General features: G+C 41.0%; 1 protein-coding gene across 1 annotated transcript in view; it reads right to left on the bottom strand.

Moving 5' to 3' along the window:
* Positions 1-24,160, bottom strand: part of gnav1 (guanine nucleotide binding protein (G protein) alpha v1) — a gene marked incomplete at both ends in the record, with an annotated part of 123,792 nt that extends 99,632 nt beyond the window's left edge. Inside the window, 2 exons of the mRNA XM_080524042.1 lie at positions 22,366-22,457; positions 24,022-24,160. Coding sequence (XP_080380168.1) covers positions 22,366-22,457; positions 24,022-24,160 — 231 coding nt within the window. The remainder of the gene's footprint in view (positions 1-22,365; positions 22,458-24,021) is intronic.

Genomic DNA, 24,160 nt, shown 5'->3' with positions numbered 1-24,160 from the left:
CATTCACTCTCAAAGTACAATAAGCATTATTCAGGTGGAGGTCGATTCTCTATTCGGACATTATAGGCGCTATATGTGGGACTGTCGGTCCGATATTGTAAAAAAAAGAAAAAAGAAAAAAAAGTGGATTCACAAAATAATCTGCTGGGCCAAATATTATTGGTGATGATTTTAGCCCAAAATTATTATTTTATTGGAAATATGTACAGTTTTCATCATGAATTCCAAATCTGTCTCCAGACTCTCCTAAATGGTCTCCTTAAAAGGGGAGAAAGCGTCCACCGCTTTTGGGAAACAGCTGAGGTATGGGGGTATACGAGGTATGGGGCTATACGAGGTATGGGGGTATACGAGGTATTGGGGTGTGTGAGGTAAATTCCCTTACAAACCATCATATAGCAATTACACAATTCAACCAGTAGATGGCAGATTATTCCAACAATTACAACCAATCATGGCCGGCGAAGAAATGGCAATGTTTCAACTAAAAAAAGCGTGTACGATTTGGAAGTGGTTACATTCATACATTCCACTTATGAGCCAAAAACAGAGTTAAACAATGTCAACAGAACGTGTTCAACATGGAAAATCATTGGAAAGGAGAGAGGTCCGACCTTTGACAGAGAGTATAACTACAAGTTAGTCGTTTTAGGAACAATACAACTGTGCTGATGACGCTTAACCAGTGTCTCAGGCAACGTTACTCATTACTCAGCACGCCTCGCCTCTGTTACCCACGTGCACAGACACAGACAAAGACGCGCACGCACGTACACACACAGAATACAGTGTGACGGTTAAATCCTCCACCCACCCTCTCCCCGCCGAGCCAAAACAAACATAACACATTCCAGGCCCGGTTTCCTGCTCTCTTTGTTTGAAGTGAGATCAGAGGTAGCAGCGCTTCCTCGGACAGAGGGAGACAACCCCCTTTATTTCAAAGCTGTTTTGTGTTCTCTGAACCTACCAGAGCAGCAACATCTCTCGCTAGGCTTTGTGTTGAGGTGGCGGGCAGGGGGGGGGGGGGGGGGGGGCTCCATTGACTGGGGACTTAACACTGGGAGCGCCGCGGATCGCGACCTTATTCAAGCGCGATGAGGTGTGCTTCAGCACTATGATAGTTTAACATAGAGAAGAGTGTACTGACGCACAAAGATCGCTGGAGGGCGATGTCACGCAAGAAGCGTGAACACGCAACACACCGCGGGGGAAACCCGATCTCTTTGTTCATTGATCAGAGCGCATGTCTTATCGCTGGAACAAGACTGACTGATACACACCACACCTCTGCCATCATACATCGGTCCCACATGTATTTATTTACCATCATATTTTTCAATATAAAACGGTATGATATGGTAGCCTACATTGCAGTCGTCCCGCAGTTCTAGTAGATCGCCGACATCATGTTATTTGATGTACACATTTCACACACCCAACAATTGTTCGTTCACTAAACATTATAACATGAACACAGTTATAGCACCTAGTTTCCTAGCACCAGGGGAGCCCCCCCTCCCAAATTTCGTTGTTTGGTACCTGTACTATATCAATGACAAATAAAGACCATTCATTCATTCATTCAAACAATGACAGTTACAGTCTCGCTCAAACTGTAGCGAGATTAGGAGACTACTAATTGAGAAAAAGAAAAGAAAATACATGAAAGAAAGGAGAGAAAGAGTACAGAATGATAAATCATTCAGAATGTTATTGGTTTTTATATTTCACAATCTGCCAGAATAAGCACGCTCCCTCGCACGCCCAGCCCATCATTTTTGATGCCGCTAATGTGTGTAATGAAAAGTGTGACAATGTTGAAAGACATGATGTCATAATCAAAATATAAAACCTGGTTGGATAAAATAAGATTCTGTTGTGATTGTGTTGACATTGTTGTGATGTCAAAAGAGATCTTGGTTATGTAATGTGTAAAGTGGAGAGGAGATTGATCGGAACTGCAGGAGTTTTCATTACTAACGAATGATGGTTGATTATTATTATACAAAAATAATAGTAATAAATATTGCAATATTGTGTTATCATAGTTATGAGCTTCACAGTGATAAAGTCTGTTTATTTGTCGTGAACTTCACGCCGGCCGTGCCCGTAACATCAGCAGACAATCGACTGCTGTAAGCTTGTAAGCGTTGAAACCTGCTTGGCAGCTTTGAAACCCGCTTGGCTCGCTCATGAATTGGCAGCTATTGTTTTGCTGATGGGAAACGATCAATAAGATTACCCTCCCCCGTCAACCATTGCATCAAGTGATTGTAACTCACTTTAGAAACTAGTTCATAGCCTACACGTTTATTTGTCAAATACATGCTCTGCATGTTTCTCTAAAATGCATAAAGTTCCTATGAGCAGAGAAGTGGGGAAATGATTAGAGCAATCTGATATGAAGCTTGAGTCAGCTGAGAACGAACTATGGAACAGATTAAATGCTATATATGGAGAGGAGATTGATTGAGACTGCGGGAGCTTTACTAATGAGGATTCTTAATAGGACTGGTTGTTAAAATCCCTAAATATTCAGCACAACAATTGAGTGGAGTTGGAGATGTCCTCTTGGGTGGAGTGGAATTTGGCAATGATCACGTGGTGCCACCAGTACGACACATCTTCAGTTGTGGTCCCCGACCTCATTGGGTGTTTCGGCCAGTTATCACAAGACACCCTCTGCCGAGGTTGGCCCACCACAGGCTGATCAGGCCTGGGTGTGTGTCGCACGGTGGCACCACGTGGTCATTTGGGAGCCCATGTTGGGTCCCTACGTTTCAGCCACAGCCAGTGACTGCTCCGTTCTGCTGCAGTGGACAGTTCTCTGATTGCCTTCCGTTGGGCCTGTCCTCTGATCCCTACTGCCCTCAGGAGCCTTGTGGTGGAGCTGGCTACAAAGCCTCTGCAGCCCACCTCCACTGGCCACACCTTCACGTTCCAGCCCCGCCCCTCTGCTTCGACTGCTAAGTTGGCATACCGCAGCCTCTTCCGTTCGAATGCCTCATCGATGGCCTCCTCCCATGGGACCGTCAGTTCTACGATGAAGACACGCCGGCAGGACTTGGACCAGAGGACTAGGTCTGGGCGCAGGTTGGTCGCTGCAATTTCGGGTGGGAAGGTGAGCCTCTGGCTGAGGTCTACCCGCATTTCCCAATCCCGGGCTGCGTTCAGTGGGCCTGAGTCTGGAGGTGATGGCTTGGTCCGCTGTTTCTCCCTTTCCCGGATGAAGGTTGTTTTCCGTGGAAAGGTAGTCTGGGCATTGAGAGGCATGGCGTTGGTGGTTACCCTCTTGTGCTCAAGTTCGGCAGCCAAGCACTTTAGCACTTGGTTGTGGCGCCAGGTGTATCTTCCTTGAGTTAGACTGGTCTTGCAACCCACCAAGATGTGTTTGAGGGTTGCTGGGGCTGCACACTGGAGACAGGCTGGGTCCTCTCCATACCAGAGATGTAGGTTGGTAGGAGAGGGCAGGACATCATATGTGGCTCTGATGATGAAACTTAGCCTATTAGACTCCATGCTCCACAGCTCGTTCCACGTGATTTTCCTCCTCTCCACGCTCTCCCACTTCATCCAGCGGCCTTGCTGGGCTTGGGAGACTGCCTTGGCGCACCTGGCTGCTTCCTCCTGGTGGCGCACCTCCTCAACCACCATCTTCCGCCGTTCGGTTGGAGTAGCCTTTTGCCATGTGGGTGTTGTTGTTTCCAAGCCAAGGCCCCCTCTGCCATGTTGGACATGCCCCACTAACCCTTGATTATCATTATTTAAAAAGAATAGTAATAAATATTGCAATATTGTGTTATCATAGTTATGAGCTTCACAGTGATAAAGTCTGTTTATTTGTCGTGAACTTCACGCCGGCCGTGCCTGTAACATCAGCAGACAATCGACTGCTGTAAGCTTGTAAGCGTTGAAACCTGCTTGGCAGCTTTGAAACCCTCTTGGCTCGCTCATGAATTGGCAGCTATTGTTTTGCTGATGGGAAACGATCAATAAGATTACCCTCCCCCGTCAACCATTGCATCAAGTGATTGTAACTCACTTTAGAAACTAGTTCATAGCCTACACGTTTATTTGTCAAATACATGCTCTGCATGTTTCTCTAAAATGCATAAAGTTCCTATGAGCAGAGAAGTGGGGAAATTATTAGAGCAATCTGATATGAAGCTTGAGTCAGCTGAGAACGAACTATGGAACAGATTAAATGCTATATATGGAGAGGAGATTGATTGAGACTGCGGGAGCTTTACTAATGAATGAAAGTTGATTATCATTATTAAAAAAGAATAGTAATAAATATTGCAATATTGTGTTATCATAGTTATGAGCTTCACAAAGTCTGTTTATTTGTCGTGAACTTCACGCCGGCCCTAACATCAGCAGACAATCGACTGCTGTAAGCTTGTAAGCTTTGAAACCCGCTTGGCTCGCTCATGAATTGAATCAAGTGATTGTAACTCAGAAGTTTGTAACTTAGAAACGAGTTGTCCCATACAGTGATTGTCTGAACGAACATTTATTTCACCATATTACGTGACTTATGCACCTTAGGTTTTTGTGAACGGGACGATCAGAAAGAGATTAGTTTACCACGAAACAAGGAATGCAAAATCAAAAAAACAATGCATAAGAAGGATATCAGCGATGTCATGTTTTTGCTCTACATTGGACATGGTGTCTTGATTGATAAGATTATCCATTGTTGACTGATTATTCATTGTTGACATTTGATCATGTTCTCTTTTACTGTGCAATGTGTTAGTAGGCTTTGGATGCTGCCTTTGAATAACAACCTTTTGAAGTGGGGTTTTAGGCACTGTTCCTATATTAGCATATTCAACCGGTGATTGTTCAAGATTCATAGACACAGATTGTCCCTTTTGCATATCATCATAATAGGCATTCGTGTCATCATGTTCTTTACACATTACATAACCAAGATTTATTTTGCAATCACAACAATGTCAACACAATCACAACAGAATCTTATTTAATCCAATCAGGTTGTATATATAATCTATATATATAATCTATATATTGGTTTCAATATACCTCCATAGCAGTCTACAGTCTAATTTAGCTATATCTATAATTACATTATGAGAACATCAGTATTTTTACGCCTTTGGTTGTATTGTCTGAACGAACATTGATTGGGAGACATACTGTACAGTTTATCATTTTCATAACTGTCTGCACATATACATATCTTATTTTGATTGTTATTATAGCCTATATATAAACACAAATATCAGTCTTATGCACTGTGTCTCATTCAGCACTGAAGCCTGAATTTGAGCACAGTGTGTGCCCCCTTGCTACCTCTGCTGATATAAAAGAGAATTGCAGGCTTGGAGAAAAAGATAGCAGCCACAAATACACAGACACACACAGAAATACTGCTAAAACGCTTTATACTAACTTGATTTTGAAAATGTAAAAATGCTGGGTGGTAGAACGCACATATCTAGGAAAAGTCATGAAAGGAGGGTCCTGAAATGTGATCGAGTGCAAAGGTAGAATTTTTTTTGTACTCACTGGTGCTGTTTAACACCTCACGGCTGTTCTAGTGTTAAGCCTCAATGTACAGTCTCTGTCTGTCTGTCTGTCTGTCTGTCTGTCTGTCTGTCTGTCTGTCTCTCTGTCTCTCTGTCTCTCTCTCTCTCTCTCTCTCTCTCTCTCTCTCTCTCTCTCTCTCTCTCTCTCTCTCTCTCTCTCTCTCTCTCTCTCTCTCTCTCTCTCTCTCTCTCTCTCTCTCTCTCTCTCTCTCTCTCTCTCTCTCTCTCTCTCTCTCTCTCTCTCTCTCACACACACACACACACACACACACACAGAGGAGAGAGGAAAAAGTAAAGGAGGCAGAGAACGGGGGAAGGAGGCAGACGGCGAGAGTATGAAAAAGAGGCAGAAGGAGAGAGCGAGAGAACAATACTGTACAACAATACTGTACAACAATACTGTAGAGTAATACTGTACAACAATACTGTACAACAATACTGTAGAGTAATACTGTACAACAATACTGTAGAGTAATACTGTACAACAATACTGTACAACACTAATGTAGACTAGAGTAATACTGTACAACAATACTGTAGAGTAATACTGTACAACAATACTGTAGAGCAGCGGTTCCCAACCTATTAGGACTCACGGCCCACTTTACAGATATGTCCAGTTTTTTGGGTGGAATTAGCGGTTTTAGACTGTGGTTAGGGTGGAAAATGTCGATCCCATCTGGCAACCCTGTTCGCGAGTCCGGGATGGAATGTAGCCAATCAAGAAGCGAGCTGACTTCTTCTTTTCGGATGGAAATATCGGCGCACACCACACACAATACGATCAAGGCTGTTCAATCCAAGATTTTTTATCTTTTTAAAATTAAAACGTTTTTGTAACAAAAAAACGTCAATAAAACATTTTTTTTGCCCATGATTTGGCGGCCCACTTGCAGTACTCAGGTTGGGAACCGCTGCTGTAGAGTAATACTGTACAACAATGCTGTAGAGTAATACTGTACAATACTGTAGAATAATACTGTACAATACTGTAGAGTAATACTGTACAATACTGTAGAATAATACTGTACAATACTGTAGAGCAGTGGTCACCAACCTTTTTAAGCCCAAGATCCCTGACCTCGGCCTTGATGAAGGCAAGATCTACCTATTGAAGCGTTGAGAGAAAAAGACAGCCAAGATAGTACTTTAAACTTAATGACGTTTATTTGCCTGTATTTTAATTAGATGCAATGCATTGGTCCAACATTAAAATGTATGCAACAACAAAAAAAAGACTATCAAGCATATCAGGCAGCTGTCTTGCTTTAAGAATTGTACATAACTGAAATTCAATTCAAAGTTTGATTATGTCATTTCATTACAACACAAAAAAATAAAGGCATGGAATGATGGAATGGAGGAATGTATGATAAAATCATTTTGTTCATAGTAACGTTAGCTGACATTCTTGACATTTTGACACTTGACTGACTTAATTATTATTCTTACTTATTAACATTGACAAACATATTTACAATTAGCATTTTATAAAGTAGAACTGTAATGTGTACTTTCTCAGTCAGTGCTAAGTACAGTCATCTTATGCAGCATCACTTTTCACATCAAAACAAAAGTAAAACTAATGTGTACTTTCTCATATTATTAACATTGACAAACATAATTTACAAGTATAGCATTTTATAAAGTAGAACTGTAATGTGTACTTGTGTCTCAGTCAGTGCTAAGTGCAGTCATCTTATGCAGCATTACTTTTCACATCGAAACAGTCATGTTACTCACTCAAGTCAGTGTGATGGTTGTGACTGGATACTGTCTACAAGTGCTTTGTAGTTTGGCTCATAGCTACTGACTGCCAGTCTGAGACAGTCTGTGAGGTGTCTGTCAGTAAGGCGGCTCCTGTACTTTGATTTGATTATTTTCATCTGTGAAAATGACATTTCACAGAGATATGTGGATCCAAAGTAGGCACTCACTCTTAGTGCACATGCAGTGAGAAGAGGAAACTTCTCTCTGCTGACAAGTCCCCAAAAGTCACTGTCCCTTGACCTGGCTTTCAGCTCTATGTCATTTTGTAAATCAACCGTCTCCATGTCAACTCCACTTGGCAAAGTAAATACTTGCTGGAATTTGGCTGCTACCTGCTCTATATCAATGGGCACAAATGGGTTTGAGACAAATGCAGCAATATCTCCCATGACATCTAACTCACCAAAACGCCGATTGAACTCTGTTGCCAGTTTGTCCAGGGGAGCACAGTACTGCTCAGGGTGAAAAGCATCATTGTCTTCCAAGGCCTGTGCCATTTTCTCCAGGTTGGGAAAGTGTGTCAGCCTCCCATTCTTTAGGTGTGTGTGGTCCAAACACCGAGCTTGGCCTTGAACCCATTTACTGCGCTTATCATGTGGGGAAGGTGTCGGTCTTTTCCCTGCAGCTCGTAGTTGAGTGCGTTCAGTTTTGCGGTTATGTCTGTCAGGAACCCCAGGTCCAGTAGCCACGCATCGTCTGCCAGTTCCTTGTGCTCCTCGTTCCTTGTAAGTAAGTAGGCCTAAGTAAGTAAAGCTTTATTTATATAGCACCTTTCATACAAGAAATGCAGCTCAAAGTGCTTTACAACAGGAATAAGAACATAAAGTGAATAAAAACATATATAAAAACATATACATGCATAGAATTAATATAAAAGCAGGGGGAAACAGTAAAAAGAAAAGGTAAAGATCTGACTTTCCACACCAATTTAAGTCCTTTGCCTATGAAAATATTTACTACCACTTGCCTTGTCGACAGGAACGTCTTGATCTCGGGCAGCAAGTCGACAAATCGCTGCAGCACTTTGCCGCGACTCAACCACCGCACATCAGCATGGAGAAGCAGGTCTCCGTAAGCAGCGTCGAGCTCGTCCAATAACGCTTTGAATAAGCGGTGCTGAAGCGCTTTCGCTCGAATCGAGTTGACTAGTTTCACCACCAGTGTCATTACATGGGAAAAGTCCAACACCTTACCAGCCAAGGCCTGCTGATGGATCACACAGTGATAATTGACGAAGGAGGGAAAATCAGGGTCATTACGACACAGTCCAATAAATCCATTGCGCATTGCTGGGGCCCCGTCAGTAGTAATCGCCACTAGTTTATGAATGGGTATGTCATTTTCACCGACATATTTTTTGAACTCATTGTAAATATCCACACCCCTCGTTTTCTCCTTTAAGTGCAAAAGAGTGAAGAAATCCTCCTTTGTTGTAGAATCCTGGAAAACCATTTTGACAAATGTTTTTTTTGCGAGTCACGTAGCAGTACTATTCTCTTATCTGATTGGTCACTTTCATGCAGCATTTGCGACACAACAGTTTGCTCGAGAGAGAGAGAGAGAGAGAGAGAGAGAGAGAGAGAGAGAGAGAGAGAGAGAGAGAGAGAGAGAGAGAGGCGCGTGCAAAACATAGGCTCTTTGTGTATTTTTATTTTTTTTAAATAAAAAATAAAAAATAAAAATGTTTTTATTTTATTTTTATTTATCAATCAAAGATCTACAGGGAAAGTCTCAAAGATCTACCAGTCGATCGCGATCGACGGGTTGGTGACCACTACTGTAGAGTAATACTGTACAATACTGTAGAATAATACTGTACAATACTGTAGAGTAATACTGTACAATACTGTACAATACTGTAGAGTAATACTGTACAACAATACTGTAGAGTAATACTGTACTACAATTAGGGGTGGGACGATTAGAAAATGTCATGTCACGATTATCGTGGGCAAAATAATCGCGATCCACGATATTATCGCGAGAATTTTTTTTTTTTTATGCCAATAAAACACACTGTAATCACTTTAACTTAGATTTTGTTGTATTTTTAGGACATTTTAAGTCAGTAATTCAAATTCAGATTCTAGTGGCACATATCTCTGGCCATAATCCGGGTCCTTAAGAAAGAGCAATTCCTTTTCGGCCAATCAGCACCTTTCATTAACGTACCCAAGGAAGTTTAAAGAACGCACTCCCAGTGTTGCCAACTTCCAGAGCCCCTTGGCGACTTAATTAGTCAAAAGCGACCAGCGACAAATCTAGCTTCCTTTTCTGGTCATTTGGGGAATTACTGTAAAGCATCTAACTTGTATTCCACGGTTCACGTTACAACCGAGCTCAGGAGAGACGAGTAGGGATACAGTCTATGGCGAGCGAGGGTTGCCGTCTCCTCTCTCCCTCAACACTCACTCCCTCAACACTCTCTCCCTCAACACTCACTCCCGCGGCCAGTCTGATAGCAGCCGCGGGGAGCGTACCGTTGTTCCCCGGGTCCTCGCAGGGGGTTCGGGCAAAGTTCGGGAAATAACGGACGGTTGTCATGTGTTTATACAGCATGGATGTTAAGTGCCTAATGCCTTTGATGCGCACACTTGCTACTTGCCGCTTTAATCATTGTATTTAGCCTATAGCACAAGTCATGCATTGAATGTAACCTCAAGTGCTGAACAGTATTAAGTAAACCACAATATATTTGCTAAAGCTTAGGGGCGACCGTGCCTTTTGCAGCCATAGACTGTCACTGCCTGGTAATAACAAGGAAGGCCAATGACAGTATCCCGTCTAAAGTTTTTCACCAGCCATGGTGAGTAGGCTAGCATACGTTACCTAGTGACTGACTGACAAGGCTGACTTGACAGTAACGTTACCCATGCAGGCTGAACAATAGCGCGAGACAAGTTCTGTGAGGATATTCGTGCGCGGCTCATGTGAGGAATTGCAATTATATTACAGTAACAGTCGCTAACTTGACTGCAAAAGTAATGTAGCCTAGGCTGAAAAATAGCACCAGACATTTGTTAAACACAGTTTATTCATAACATACGATTATGACGATTATTCAAATAATTAAAATTCTCCACGATGAAGTTATCGCGGGTGTTTTTATCGCGATTAACGATAAAAATGAGAATCGTCCCATCCCTAACTACAATACTGTAGAGTAATACTGTACAACTTTGAGACGTGCGGCTCAAGCGGGCTGGCTGCTCTAACCTGTTAACTTGGGCACCGAAATGACACACGTGCTGCTGAGGTAGAGGAATGACACACGTGCTGCTGAGGTAGAGAAATGACACACGTGCTGCTGAGGTAGAGGAATGACACACGTGCTGCTGAGGTAGAGAAATGACACACGTGCTGCTGAAGTATAGATAGACGTAGGATAGGATAGACGATTTATGCTTCTGCGTCGAATTTACGCGCGTCTACGCCGTAGCCTACGCAAGGGCTCTCGCAATTTATACTTCCGCGTCGCGTTGATCCGCTCCGTTGGAACGGTGTACTTATAGTGGCATAATCACGATTTTTCTTGTTATGCTTGTTGTAAAGAAAATGTCCATAATGCATTGAAATGACATTAAACGATAATACGATGGTTATCATATAAAATCAAATCTTTATTAATAAGTAATTACAGAAAAGGTAAATGACATTTCTGTCATAGCTTCCGCATTCCTACGAGAGAGTCGGAATGTGACGCAACTAAGCGGACTAATCATAGTTCTTATACTAATAACTTTACATTAAATATGTCTATCATAAATATAATTTAAACCCAACGAACAGCCATGGGGCTCCCTGTAACTAATCATTTATTTCTAAATAAACAGGATTGTACATCTTGTAAATGTGAATCGTGCTCCTTATAGGAAGGCTGTGCCTGACGCTTCCACAGGGGGGCTCCGTTGGAACGGTGTACTTAAAGCGGCATAATAGCGATTTTTTTTTGTTATGCTTGTTGTAAATAAAAGTTCTATGATGCATTGAAATGACATTAAACTAAGATAATACGATGGTCATCATAATTTTTCTAATCTTTATTAATAAGTAATTACAGAAAAAGTAAATGATATTTCTGTCATGGCTTCCGCATTTTGGCCTACGAGAGAGTCGGAATCATATCGGAATCATGTGCTACCAAGCGGACCAATCACAGAGCTTACGGTTGCGTAAGCACTGCCGCGTAGTTACATTTTTGGAGAGGTGCGCGTCAATCTACGCCGTAGCCTACACAAGGCTACGCGGGCCTACGCAAGCTACGCCGTAGCCTACGCCGTCGATTTTACGCAGAAGCATAAACTGGGCTTTAGGCAGGACACATTGGCCTCCAAAGCAACATACAGGATCCTCCATAAGTATTGGAAAGAGGAAGCATTTTGTCTTATTTTAACACTATACTCCAACAGTTTGAATTTTAAATCAAACCATCACTATGAGGTTAAAGTACAGATTCTCAGCTTTAATTCAATGTTTTCTTTTTTCAGATTGGTTTCACAATTTAGAAATGACAATCCTTTTTATACATAGGCTATAGGTGTTCTGTCACATAATGTGTGCAGGCATAATGTCTGTCAAGTTGAGAACCAAAGAGACATCAATGAAAGTCAATAAAATATCAGCAGAATCTAAAAACATAGCCAAAACCTTACCAAACATAGCCAAAACCTTAGCAAACATAGCCAAAACCTTAGCAAAGTTATCAAAGACTTACCAAAATCAACAGCTTGTAAAATAATTTAGAAAGAAAGAAAGCACTGATGAGCTCAGACATCACAAACAGGCTGGTTATACGTCACCAGCCCAACTGCAAGGTGCAAACCACTAGTTACCCTCAAACCACTAGTTACCCTCAAACCACTAGTTACCCTCAAACCACTAGTTACCCTCAAACCACTAGTTACCCTCAAACCACTAGTTACCCTCAAACCACTAGTTACCCTCAAACCACTAGTTACCCTCAAACCACTAGTTATCCTCAAACCACTAGTTACCCTCAAACCACTAGTTACCCTCAAACCACTAGTTACCCTCAAACCACTAGTTATCCTCAAACCACTAGTTACCCTCAAACCACTAGTTACCCTCAAACCACTAGTTACCCTCAAACCACTAGTTACCCTCAAAAAGGATTGTCAGGTTACACTAACAGCAGCAGCAGAATGTATTCTGAAGTGCACAAAACATCTTCTCTGCTCAAGTACAAGCAAATGCCTCAGATACATTAGATGATACTTAATCGTACAGTAAGACAATGACCACAAACATACTGCCATAGCAACTAGGAGCTTTTCAGGGGCAACAAGCAGAATGTTCTTCACTGGCCAACTCCATCTTCAGATTTAAATCCAACTGAACAGCATTTTCCTTTACTGATGAGAAGAGTTTAGGCAAAATGAACACACAACAAGTGAAGATGGCTATAGTACAGGCCTGGCAGAACATCACCAGAGAACATCTCCAGCGTCTGGTGGGGTCAATGGGTCGGAGACTTCAGGGGAAACATCAGGCCCAGTCGACTGAGAGATCTATATATACCCAACCTAAATTACAACCCCCATTTCATCCCTTACAATAGCAACGTGTCACTCCACTATAATAACATGGCTTGTGAACTCTTGACCAGAGAGGTGGGCGGGATAGCAGAGCCACGTTCAAACCACCTGTTATTAAAACAAAGGTACCCTGTTATAAAAAAATAATTAGAATAAATTAGAAAAACAATTAAACCACTTTTATATCTGCCAAGGGATGTGCATAGACCAATTTGCGGAATTAGGAATTATTACGGACGTAGACACCAAACATCTGACAAGTAGGCTAAAATATCTGCTTTTTTTTTAAACGCACCCAACCCGAATCTGGCGAGTGGCAAGCCCATGGGCTCGTTGGTAACGTTAGTCCGCCAGTAGTCTCGCATAGCCAGATCTATCTCCACACTTCGCGCTGGACACACTCGCACACAAGATTGTGCATGCGCGACGCGAGAGAGTTTTTGCAGGGTGAGATGTCTGCAGATGGAAAGTAAGCAAGTTGAAACGTTAGCAAATATAATTGCTGAGTGTTCTAACAGAGCAAGTTGGTTCAAATTGGTTGTTATTATGGATGCACTTTATTATTTTACTTAAAGTAGATATACTATCTTTCTTATTCTGCTAGAATTGGGCTTCATGGTAATACCATAATGGCATATTTACAGTACATGGACAGTGGATTGAAGCATTGGAAATGTTTTTTATAGTTGGACATACGATTTTTTTTCAGGTGAGAGAGTAAAGTCAAAATGACATTATCTGACTGCAATGCCCACAGCAATCCAATATTCAATTATAATTATGTTCTAATTCGATATGGATCAATTTATACCTCTTATTAAATAAATACTCTGGTTGTTATGTTTGCCTTTTGGTTGACAGCAAAAGAGGGAGAAAGGAGGATAGAGAGGGAGAGAAGGAGAGAGCAGGATGGTGCACCAGAGAGAGAGAGCAAGAACTAGGTGAGAAAGTGGACAGGTAGTCAAGACCACATAATTAAGTAGCCTTAAGAACAGATGGTTCTCCAGCCTAATGGCCCATAGGGCAGGAGACTATCTCCTGTTTCCGTAGCATGAGGCGGCTTAATGTACAAGTTAGTACACCCCCTGGACATGATGCTGGTATGTCGCAGGGTCTTACCCCCTGGGGGGGGTCCATGCCACGGTCCATGCCACCCCCCCAAGGCAGCAAACCTAGGGGAAACACTGAACTCCATTGGTTTTCGTCCTCTGCAATGTCCTTTTATTGTGGGAAACTGTATATCTGTGGGTTCAAATATGTGCCTGTCACCTGCCACCTGCAAGAGATGCAGATAGTCTTTCTGCTGTGTGTGTGTGTGTGTGTGTGTGTGTGTGTGTGTGTGTGTGTGTGTGTGTGTGTGTGTGTGTGTGTGTGTGTACATGCGTCGGTTTCTACAAGTGTGTGCTGGAAGCGATGTGTGAACATTCTGGTGATCCTCTGCACCTCAGCATAGTGTTCCTTACTGCAGAGTAATCCTGGTCACACAGGACCGTTGTTTCAACATTCAACATTGTATCATTCTCCAAACCCAGAAGAGCCACTGGTACCCAGAAAAACTGCAACTCGATAACACACATGCTGGTGTTCTTCTTGTTACTTCTGGACAATGCTACAAAAGTAACGTGGGATGTAGCCGAACTGGCGGTGGTCTTGCATTTAATCATTAACCCGACTGTTAGATTATGTGAAGCTGAACACTAATCACTTTTCACTGCACACACATTCTCTAGACCCGCGGATTCCTAAACTTTTTCACCCCATTTCACCACTGATATTGTGTTGCCTTCAAGGCATAATGTTGGAGGGACTTTTATTTTGAAAAGCGTTTGTTGCGCTAGTTCTCAAAGCTCACTTCCTATTAGTTTGTTGTTGTTAAGGAAATCAGTTGAAGCTATTCATTCTATCCACGCTGTACACGCCACAGAGGCAATGTCGTAAGTTAATAATTTCATAGTTACACTTAATGTTAATGATAAGAGCATATTTGCATAAAAAGGCATTTGATTTGTTTCTAGTAAAAAAAGATAGTTTTTGTACATAAGTTACATTAGGAAAAGCATGCTGCCAACAAACAGTAGTAATAGCTAATTGTTTCACTTTCTGTCTTGTTACAGTTTTCACTCTGTCTGTAAGATGGTGTAAAGAACCACAGTAAACAACGAGTAAAGTTTACTACGTCTCAAGTCATAATTTTGCAAGCAAGAGTTTAGCTAGTTGGATAGCTGCAGTTCCTATGCTGTAGTGAGGACAACACAGATATATAGAATCTTCTACACTGTTCGAGAGGATAGAATACATCCTATCTCACCTTTCTAGAACCTTCAGATGATAGACAGATGAAGACATTCGAGTCTAGAATCCCACAGAGTTTTAATGCCAAATCAAAACAGGATGTGCACGTTCATGTCAAGTTCAAGATACGGTGGCTTAAGTCAGTAATGGGACAGTGAAATATTAGCAACGTTAGATTTTAACAATAGTAGAAAGACAGGTAAGTAGAGATTCTTAGCTTTTATTTGAGGGTATTTGTGTACATGTTGGTTCACCATTCAGAAATTATACCATTATTACATTACACCGTATTTTCCCGACTCTATAAGTCACTCTTTTTTCATAGTTTGGCTGGTCCTGCGCCTTATAGTCAGGTGCGACTTATATATCATAATATACAGTATATAATTTCATACTGACTGACATGAACCAAGGAGTAAACATTACCGTACAGCCGCGAGAGGGCGCTCTGGGCCGCTCTGGGCTTGTGACAACTATATGCTGCTCCTGTACCACTGAAGAAATTAACTGAAACATTAACGGGAGCTTGGTGAACTTGCTTACTGGTAACTTGCTTGTTGGACTCGCTGGCTTGTTATGTTAATTTAGCCTATTCAGCCTCCCAGGTATGTTCTTTATGCTATTGTGTAGCTGAATAACTGTTAATGTGTTACGTTACCATACCGGACACCTATTCAGCCTGTTGTTCTGTGTTCTATTGTGTAGTTGAATAATTTGCCTTTCCAGATTAAATTTCTGTTCTTGGTCTTGGATTTTGTGAAATACATTTCTAAATAAATGCGACTTATAGTCCAGTGCGACATATATGTTTTTGTCCTCTTCATGACGCATTTTTTGACTGATGCGACTTATACTCCGGTAGTCCTTCTATTTTAGGCCACCAAAAGTGAAGGGACAAATGCATCAAATGTCTAAATTAAGCATTCCTGTTTAGTATTTGGCATATTTACTACAATAACTACATGAAGTCTGCAACCTATTGACCCCACCAGACGTTGGGTATCATCTCTGGTGATGCCCTGCCAGGCCTGTACTGCAGCCATGTTCAGTTGTTGTTTGTTTTGAGGATGTTTTGCCTGAAGACTCCTCTTTGGGAAATTAAATGCATGTTCAACAGGATTTAAATCTAAAGACTGACTTTTTGGACCTGAAAATGCTGCTATGGCAGTATGATTGGGTCATTGTCTTGCTGTGTGATGAAGCGCCGTCCAAAGAGTTTGGAAGCATTTGCGCGTACATGGGCTGACAAGATGTTTCTCTACACTTGAAATTCATCCTGCCTCTGCCATTAGCAGTTATATCATCAATGAAGACAGGTGAGCCCGTTTCAGTGGCTCTACACTCTTGCCACCACTCTGGTAGATGTTAATCATTGTCTCATCTGTCCACAATACCTTTTCCAGAACTCTGTATGCTCTTTTAGGTACTTTTTAGCTAACTGTAACCTGGCCATCCTGTTTTTGTGGCCAACAGGTTTGCACCTAACAGTGAAGCTTACAGTGATGCATCTGTATTTCTGCTAGTGAAGTCTTCTACAGACGGTAGTCTCTGACACATTCATATCTATCTCAAGAGTGTTTTGGTGTTTTTCTTAATCATGGTGAACATTCTTCAGTCATCCACTTTAGAAGTGTTCCTTGGCCTACCAGGTTGTCTGATTTCTGATCTCACCATTGCTTTCCCTCCATTTGATGATGTTCCAATCTATTGATTTTGGTACGTCTAAGGTTATGGCTATGTTTCTGATTGATTTGTTTAGATATGTCAGCCTCATAGTGGCTCCCTGACTTTCATTGACGTGTCTTTGGCCTACGGCAATCTCAAGGCCTAGAATCAACACTAGACATTGAGAGCTCTACACAAATGATTTGACGGAACACACCTGACGATCCAGAAACACCTGACGATACCATAAAATAAAAGCAGAGATTCTACCTGAACCTCATAGTAATTGTTTGTTTTCAAATGCAAACCATTGAAGCGTAAAGCCAAAAGAAGAAAACATTCTTCACTGTCCCATCACTTACTTACTTGGATTTCAACGTACGCACAATGAACTCCCCAGACAGAACCAAGCTACAGGATCCAGGGCTTGACATTAAGCTTTTTCAGGTACTTTCAGGTACTTTCAGGTACTTTCAGGTACTTTTTCAGGTACTTGTCCTTCGGCGAACTTATCTTTTACTTGTCCGAGAGCTCAAGTTACTTGTCCAAATCCAAAGATTTTGAAAAAGCAATAATATGAATAATAATATATTATACTCTCACCGGCCACTTCATTAGGTACACCTTTTCAACTGCTTGTTAACGCAAATATCTAATCAGCCAATCATGTGGCAGCAACTCAATGCATTTAGGCATGTAGACATGGTCAAGACGATCTGCTGAAGTTCAAACCAGCATCAGAATGGGAAATAAAGGTGATTTAAGTGACTTTGAACCTGGCATGGTTGTTGGTGCCAGACGGGCTGTTGCGTGATATTATAGTGTCAATATGGACCAAAATCTCTGAGGAATGTTTCCAGCACCTTATTGAATCTATGCCACAAAGAATTAAGGCAGTTCTGAAGGCAAAAGAGGGGTCCAACCCCAAGGTGTGCCTAATGAAGTGGCCAGTGAGTGTATGTGTATGCAAATAACACATTTGACTACTATTGATTTGATAATGATGTATCCTTAATTTTCAAATGTATTCAATATTTTGTAATTATTTAAAAACGTAACCCCTAACCCTAACCCTTTTAGATTAAGATTGTTCACAAAAGGGATGAATATCTAGGAATATTTACAAAAAAATGTTTGTAACTATAGTCTCTCCCCAATGGAAGCAATCTTATTTGCTAGCTTTTGGATAGTAGCCTATCCTATATTCAAATTGAGAAATCTATAATTAGTGTCATTCTGAAGTTCGTATTGCGATGTGCTGGTCTTAAAACTTCAAACCTAAAATATACGATCGCATCGAACTACATGAAAATAAGCGGCATTGAGAAGAAGCGAATACGCGTTCACGTGAATGGCACTAGTGACAGGAGACCCACAACACTATGGCTGCGTTCGTAAACTCGCTCTGGAATCTGATCAGCACTCATGGAATGCCTTTTGTCCAATCACGTCTTTATGACGTTGAACGCAGTGTGCGCTCTGGCGCTCTGAGCGAATGTACGAACTATGACGATAACGAACTACGAGAGACTGAAATAGCGAGAATGAGGCGCGGCATCGCTTTGCTTGCTATTTTTTTTTACTATTCAGATCGGAAGGAGGAATTCATGTTTGCAGATATTAATACATATTGATTTCTTTTTTTGTTTTGACTTGTCCATCGGACAACTGCAGGAGGAAGTCAACTTGTCCGAACATAAAATGTACTTGTCCCGGACAAGCGGACAAGCCTTAATGTCGAGCCCTGGGATCACCCTAAACATGCTCCCCACCACTCCTTAGTTGACATAGTGTGAGGAGTGTGGGACGACAGTATCTCGCCCCATACTTACCCTCCCTCACAGTTAAAACATTTAATCGCCTCTGGCTGGGATCTGAAGCAAATAAAAGAGGGATGAGACACAGAGGAGCCCCCTTTCTTTCTTTTCCTCTATCTGTCTATCTTGTCACGGTGCTAACATAACAGAAACCAAGCAAACAAACAGAGAACGGGTTTCTGAGTTCTAAGTATAAGTAGCAAACAACGACTGCCAACAGCCCCGGGCCTGAGCCTACTAAGGCTGGTGTATTTATGATTCACTTACTTAGTCAAATGGATTTATATAAGTTGGAATAAGGCGTCTGCTAAATGCCAAAAATGTAAATGTAAGGCAATATGTATGTGTGTGTGTTTGTAATTTAAATTGAAAAAAGCATCAAAATGATTCAGCTGTTGTTTTATATATTGCTTCATAAACCTGATGCCATGGGAGAGGAACATGAAATATCTGTCACCAGTAATATGGCATAATGTATGGCATCATGTTTTACCTTAAATGAAACAGGTATACTGATCTATGTATACTTCTCTTTTTCAGCCATTTGTGATTTTTAATATGAAGAACTAACTAAAACCTTCTCCTTTTACAAATGTCCTCTTCCAATATTGTGGCAAGGCTGCAATCAGTTCATTCTAATCCTTCATAATATCATTGAAGAAGATGACTCTTTTTTTTCTTCTTTTTTTTCCAATCAGTATATTTGAGTTGAACCAGATTATCTGCTGTAATACTTGATCAGACTTTTGTGGAGGATAAAATTGAATTTGTAACCAGCTTTGTATGACTTGTAAGGATGATATTTATACAGTATGTATTTTCAACGAACCGAAAATGAGAGGCCATTTTTAAATAGACGATGAGTTTCTCGTAGTAATCTGCTAGAGAACCAGTTTGGGTGTAATATTGTTTTTGGCTTAAGCTATTAAGGAGAGGTTCAATGCTTTGATATTTAATAATTGCAACCCCCTGTATTCATGTTTTATTGCACATAACCTTTTTTATGGATTGGACTGTTACAACTTCTTTAGGTGTGTACCGGTAAATGTATTGATTAATTGGCCAATGTCTGGTCTAAATTTCATGTGAATAGCTGCAATGGAAATATTTTAGAATGAATTATTTTGTGTATGTGTTGAATACTTATTTCCCCCATTGTATTCACCTCAGTAACCTTCTGGTACCAAACACTGTTTTAATGAACAGCTTCTTTTTACCATTAGCTTTAGCTTATATTTTACCATTAGCTTTCTTAGCTTCTTCTAACCATTTATTCAGCTATCATCTATTAGGCAGGAAATAAAGTAATTAGGGTCAGACCGACGTGTGTGTGTGTGTGTGTGTGTGTGTGTGTGTGTGTGTGTGTGTGTGTGTGTGTGTGTGTGTGTGCGTGTAATTGTGGTATAGGAAATGATGTCATCATGGGTCAGAGAGTTCACCACCTCATCCCAAACAAGTGTGGCAATGTGTGTGTGTGTGTGTGTGTGTGTGTGTGTGTGTGTGTGTGTGTGTGTGTGTGTGTGTGTGTGTGTGTGTGTGTGTGTGTGTGTGTGTGTGTGTGTGTGTGTGTGTGTGTGTGTGTGTGTGTAGGAAGGGGTAGAAGTCAGATACGCATGTGTGATTTCTCCCACTGGTAAAGGGGGTCTTATCAATCTGGGACAAAGATTTAAATCACATCCCAACAACAAGAGTGGAAAACTATTGTTGAAAACAGTATGAGTAGTGGAGGTAGAAATGGGAGGATGGGCTCATTGTAGTGCATGGAAAACGTGTGTTTGACACCATCCCTCATTCCATTGTATGCATTTCAATGAGCCCGTCCTCTGTTCTCTGCCTCCACCAGCCTCCCCTGTGGTATGGCAGAAAGCCTTGAGGACAGAGTCAGCCCAGGGTATTCCATCAACGTCGCTAAAGGAAAATCTAGGCTTATTTTTGAAGTCTCAAAATAAGCCTGGATTTTCCTTTGATGGAATACTCCCCAGGACATCCCAGGACATACTAATGCCTTCTGGGTAACATGCTCAATCAACGGGCTAACAACCATAGACAGTAGCCCTTACCTAACCTACACCCAAAGTAGTAGAAGATAACCTCCTCCCAGACAGCTAAGAATCTTGGGGTGATCCTTGACAACCACTTATCCTGGTCAGTGAACATCACAGTGACAGCGCTCCTGTAGATTCTTCCTCCATGATGAATATGTATATTAATGTTTTAATGTATATTAATGTATGAATATGTACATGAATGTATTAATGTATATTAATGTATTAATGTATGAATATGTATATGAATGTATGAATATGTATATGAATGTATGAATATGTATATGAATGTTTTAATGTAGGAATATGTATATGAATGTATTAATGTATGAATAAGTATATGAATGTATTTAAGTATGAATATGTATATGAACGTATTAATGTATGAATGTGTATGAACGTATTCATGTATGAATATGTATATGAACGTATGAATATGTATATGAATGTATTAATGTATGAATATGTATATTAATGTATTAATGAATGCATATGTATATGAATGGATTAATGTATGAATATGTATATGAATGTATTGATGTATGAATATGTATATGAATGTATTAAACACAATGTTTCTGTTTTCTTTTGTGTAAATGTAGGTTTTGAAGTTTTCACACTCGTTCATTGGAGGCACATGCATTATGGAGATGAGGCTAATATGGGGAGGAGGTGAGAGAGGGAGAACTAGACAGGGAATAAAAGCGTACAGGGAGTGAAGGGGAGAGAGGACCAGTGAGTGAGTCAGGGAGGGGTCGAGGGGGTATGAGAAAGATGAAGTGTGTGGAAAAATAGTAAAGAAAATGTTGTAAAGCCTGGTACATACATAAAGATTTTCTAAATCTTAATAGATTTTTTATCTGAGAGAGACCCCACACATGAAAATAAAAAATCATGGATTGAACAGTTTTGATCGTATTGTGTGTGGTGTGCTCCGATATTCCAGTACACCACATACATAAAGATCTGTCCTACGACTGTCGAGAGACAAGAGACCTGTTAGGCAAGTATGCACTCTCGTTCTCTCTCACACTCACACACAGCAGAAGGACAGGGTTCCCACACCTTCTGAAACATCAAATTCAAGCACCTTTCAAGGACTTTCAAGGCTCAATTCCCTCAAATTCAAGGACCCAACACGGCATAGTTTGAGACAGATCTAGATGAGAATATATATAATAGGAACTATCCGCTCACACACAACAATTAAAAATAGAGGCTTGAATGTGTGAACACTAGATGGTCTCTTGCCTTCTCTACCACAGCACAGTAAAACAATATATTGTGAAATATGTGTAAAGTTAAGCAATACAGAGACTTATTTACTAGTTGACAAGTTAAGTAAAAATATATATATATATATATATATATTTCTTTAGAGAGAGAGAAAGAGAGAGAGAGGGGGGGGGGGGGAATTCAAGCACTTTCAATGACCCATGTCTATTTTCTAAAACTTTTAAGGCCTTGATTTTATTTCTCAAATTCACAAACTTTCAAGGATTTCAAGGACCGTGGGAGCCCTGGACGGAGTGTCTGCAGATGGCCGGCTTATGCAGATGACAGGCAGGGATCTGAACCCACAGATATACAGCTTCCCCTCAGAGAGCACTAGGTCAGACTCAGTGTGTGTGTGTGTGTGTGTGTGTCTGATTTTGTCTCTCACCTTGAAGCTGGTCAACTCCTGGTTGGTGAAGCCGTTACTGTGGATGATCTTCATCTGTTTGACCAGCGTGCTTTTACCACTCTCTGCAGCACCTATAGGAGAGGGAAGGAGAGAGACAGACTTTGATTTACACCAGAAAACACACCATACATACCGATAATTCAACAATGATTGTTTTGTGTATTCATGTTATAACACTAAGTGGATAAAATATTCCCTAACCATTCCAGGAGGCAATTGGATTGATGACTGATCGAAATATGAAACATAATAAGTGAAGTCACTCATCAGGCCTAGTGTTGTTGTTTGGTAGACGGTGTTAAGTGGATTCATTAGATACGCCACAAGTTAATGTCCTCACAAGCCACAACAGACTACAGTGTGATTCAGTGTCCTCACAACAGGAAGGAAGTCTCCACAGCTGTGAGTAAACCTGCCCAGCCTCCTGCCGGACAGCACACCCATTAGCTCTCTCATTTCATTGGCTTGACAGAGCTTTGTGACTTCATTCAACAGGAGTACCTGTTTCTGCATCATTTCTCCCAGTTTTGAAAATATCCACGTACTCTCCATCACCAGAGGTTCTCAGTCTAGCCCCTCGAAATATCCAAAAGCAAGCTTAATATCCATACCTTAATATCCATACCTTAATATCCATACCGTACAGTATTCACTTTTTATACCTGTCATTACCCAAAGCTACGATGGAGACACACTGGTCACTTTTATTCCCGTCGAACAAGACAACCACCAGAGTAGTGAGTGAACAAAGGATTTTCTTCCAAATTATGGCTTATTTTTTGCTCTATACATAACAGACTCCCACTCCATCTATCCATTGGTCTGTATAGGAGGATGCTATCTGTCAAGCCAATACCACGACACTCCATCTCATGAAATGACATGTGTCATAATGTCACGTTGGAGCTAGGTGTTCATCCATCTCCAATGGTCTCCTTTCTGGTCTTCCGAAGAAAGCTATTGGCCAGCTGCAATTAGTCCAAAATGCAGCAGCGAGAGTTTTAACCAAAACAAGCAGAAGAGCTCATATAACTCCCATTTTAGAGACTCTACACTGGCTTCCTTTTAAGTTCAGAATAGATTTCAAGATTCTTCTGCTTGTTTATAAAGCTCTCACTGGCACAGCACCAGAATACCTGAAAGACCTTTTGCTAGCATATCAGCCCAACAGAGCTCTCAGGTCTTCTGATGCTGGTTTTCTCTGTGTACCACATGTACAAAAGAAGAGATTTGGTGAGGCTGCATTCTCATTTTAGGCACCCAAATTGTGGAATGCACTGCCAGTTTACATTAGGGATGCAACCTCAGCACATATGTTCAAGTCAAGACTAAAAACTAATCTTTTTAATATTGCCTTTAAATAATTTAATAATTATTGGAGCACTTTGATCTGAAACGTTTGCAGGAAAAGTGCTATACAAATAAAGGTTATTATTATTATTATCTAGATGTGATGGAATAATGTATTCAACAGCCAACAAACAGCCAACTCTCAATGGGGTAGTAGCCTCTATTTACACAGGTAACGTATGTAACTATTTAAAAACAAGAAATAACTTCAAAACGACAAAACTGTCAACAACTCTCACACAAACAAACATCGCTCTACTTTGCAATCCAAGTTTGTCAACTCACCCAGCATAAGGATTTTGACCACGTTCATCTCACGTTTGGCATATTCGTACAGGTCCTTGTCTATCTTGGCACTCTGAATCCTCGCGGTTTTCCCCTCCTCCGTTACTTGGGATCCGAGACACAGTCCCATCTCACTCAT

The sequence above is a fragment of the Nansenia antarctica genome (assembly GCF_963989245.1).
Source record: "Nansenia antarctica genome assembly, chromosome: 2".
NCBI classification, from domain to species: Eukaryota; Metazoa; Chordata; class Actinopteri; order Argentiniformes; family Microstomatidae; genus Nansenia; species Nansenia antarctica.
This window is presented reverse-complemented; position numbering and strand designations above follow the sequence as displayed.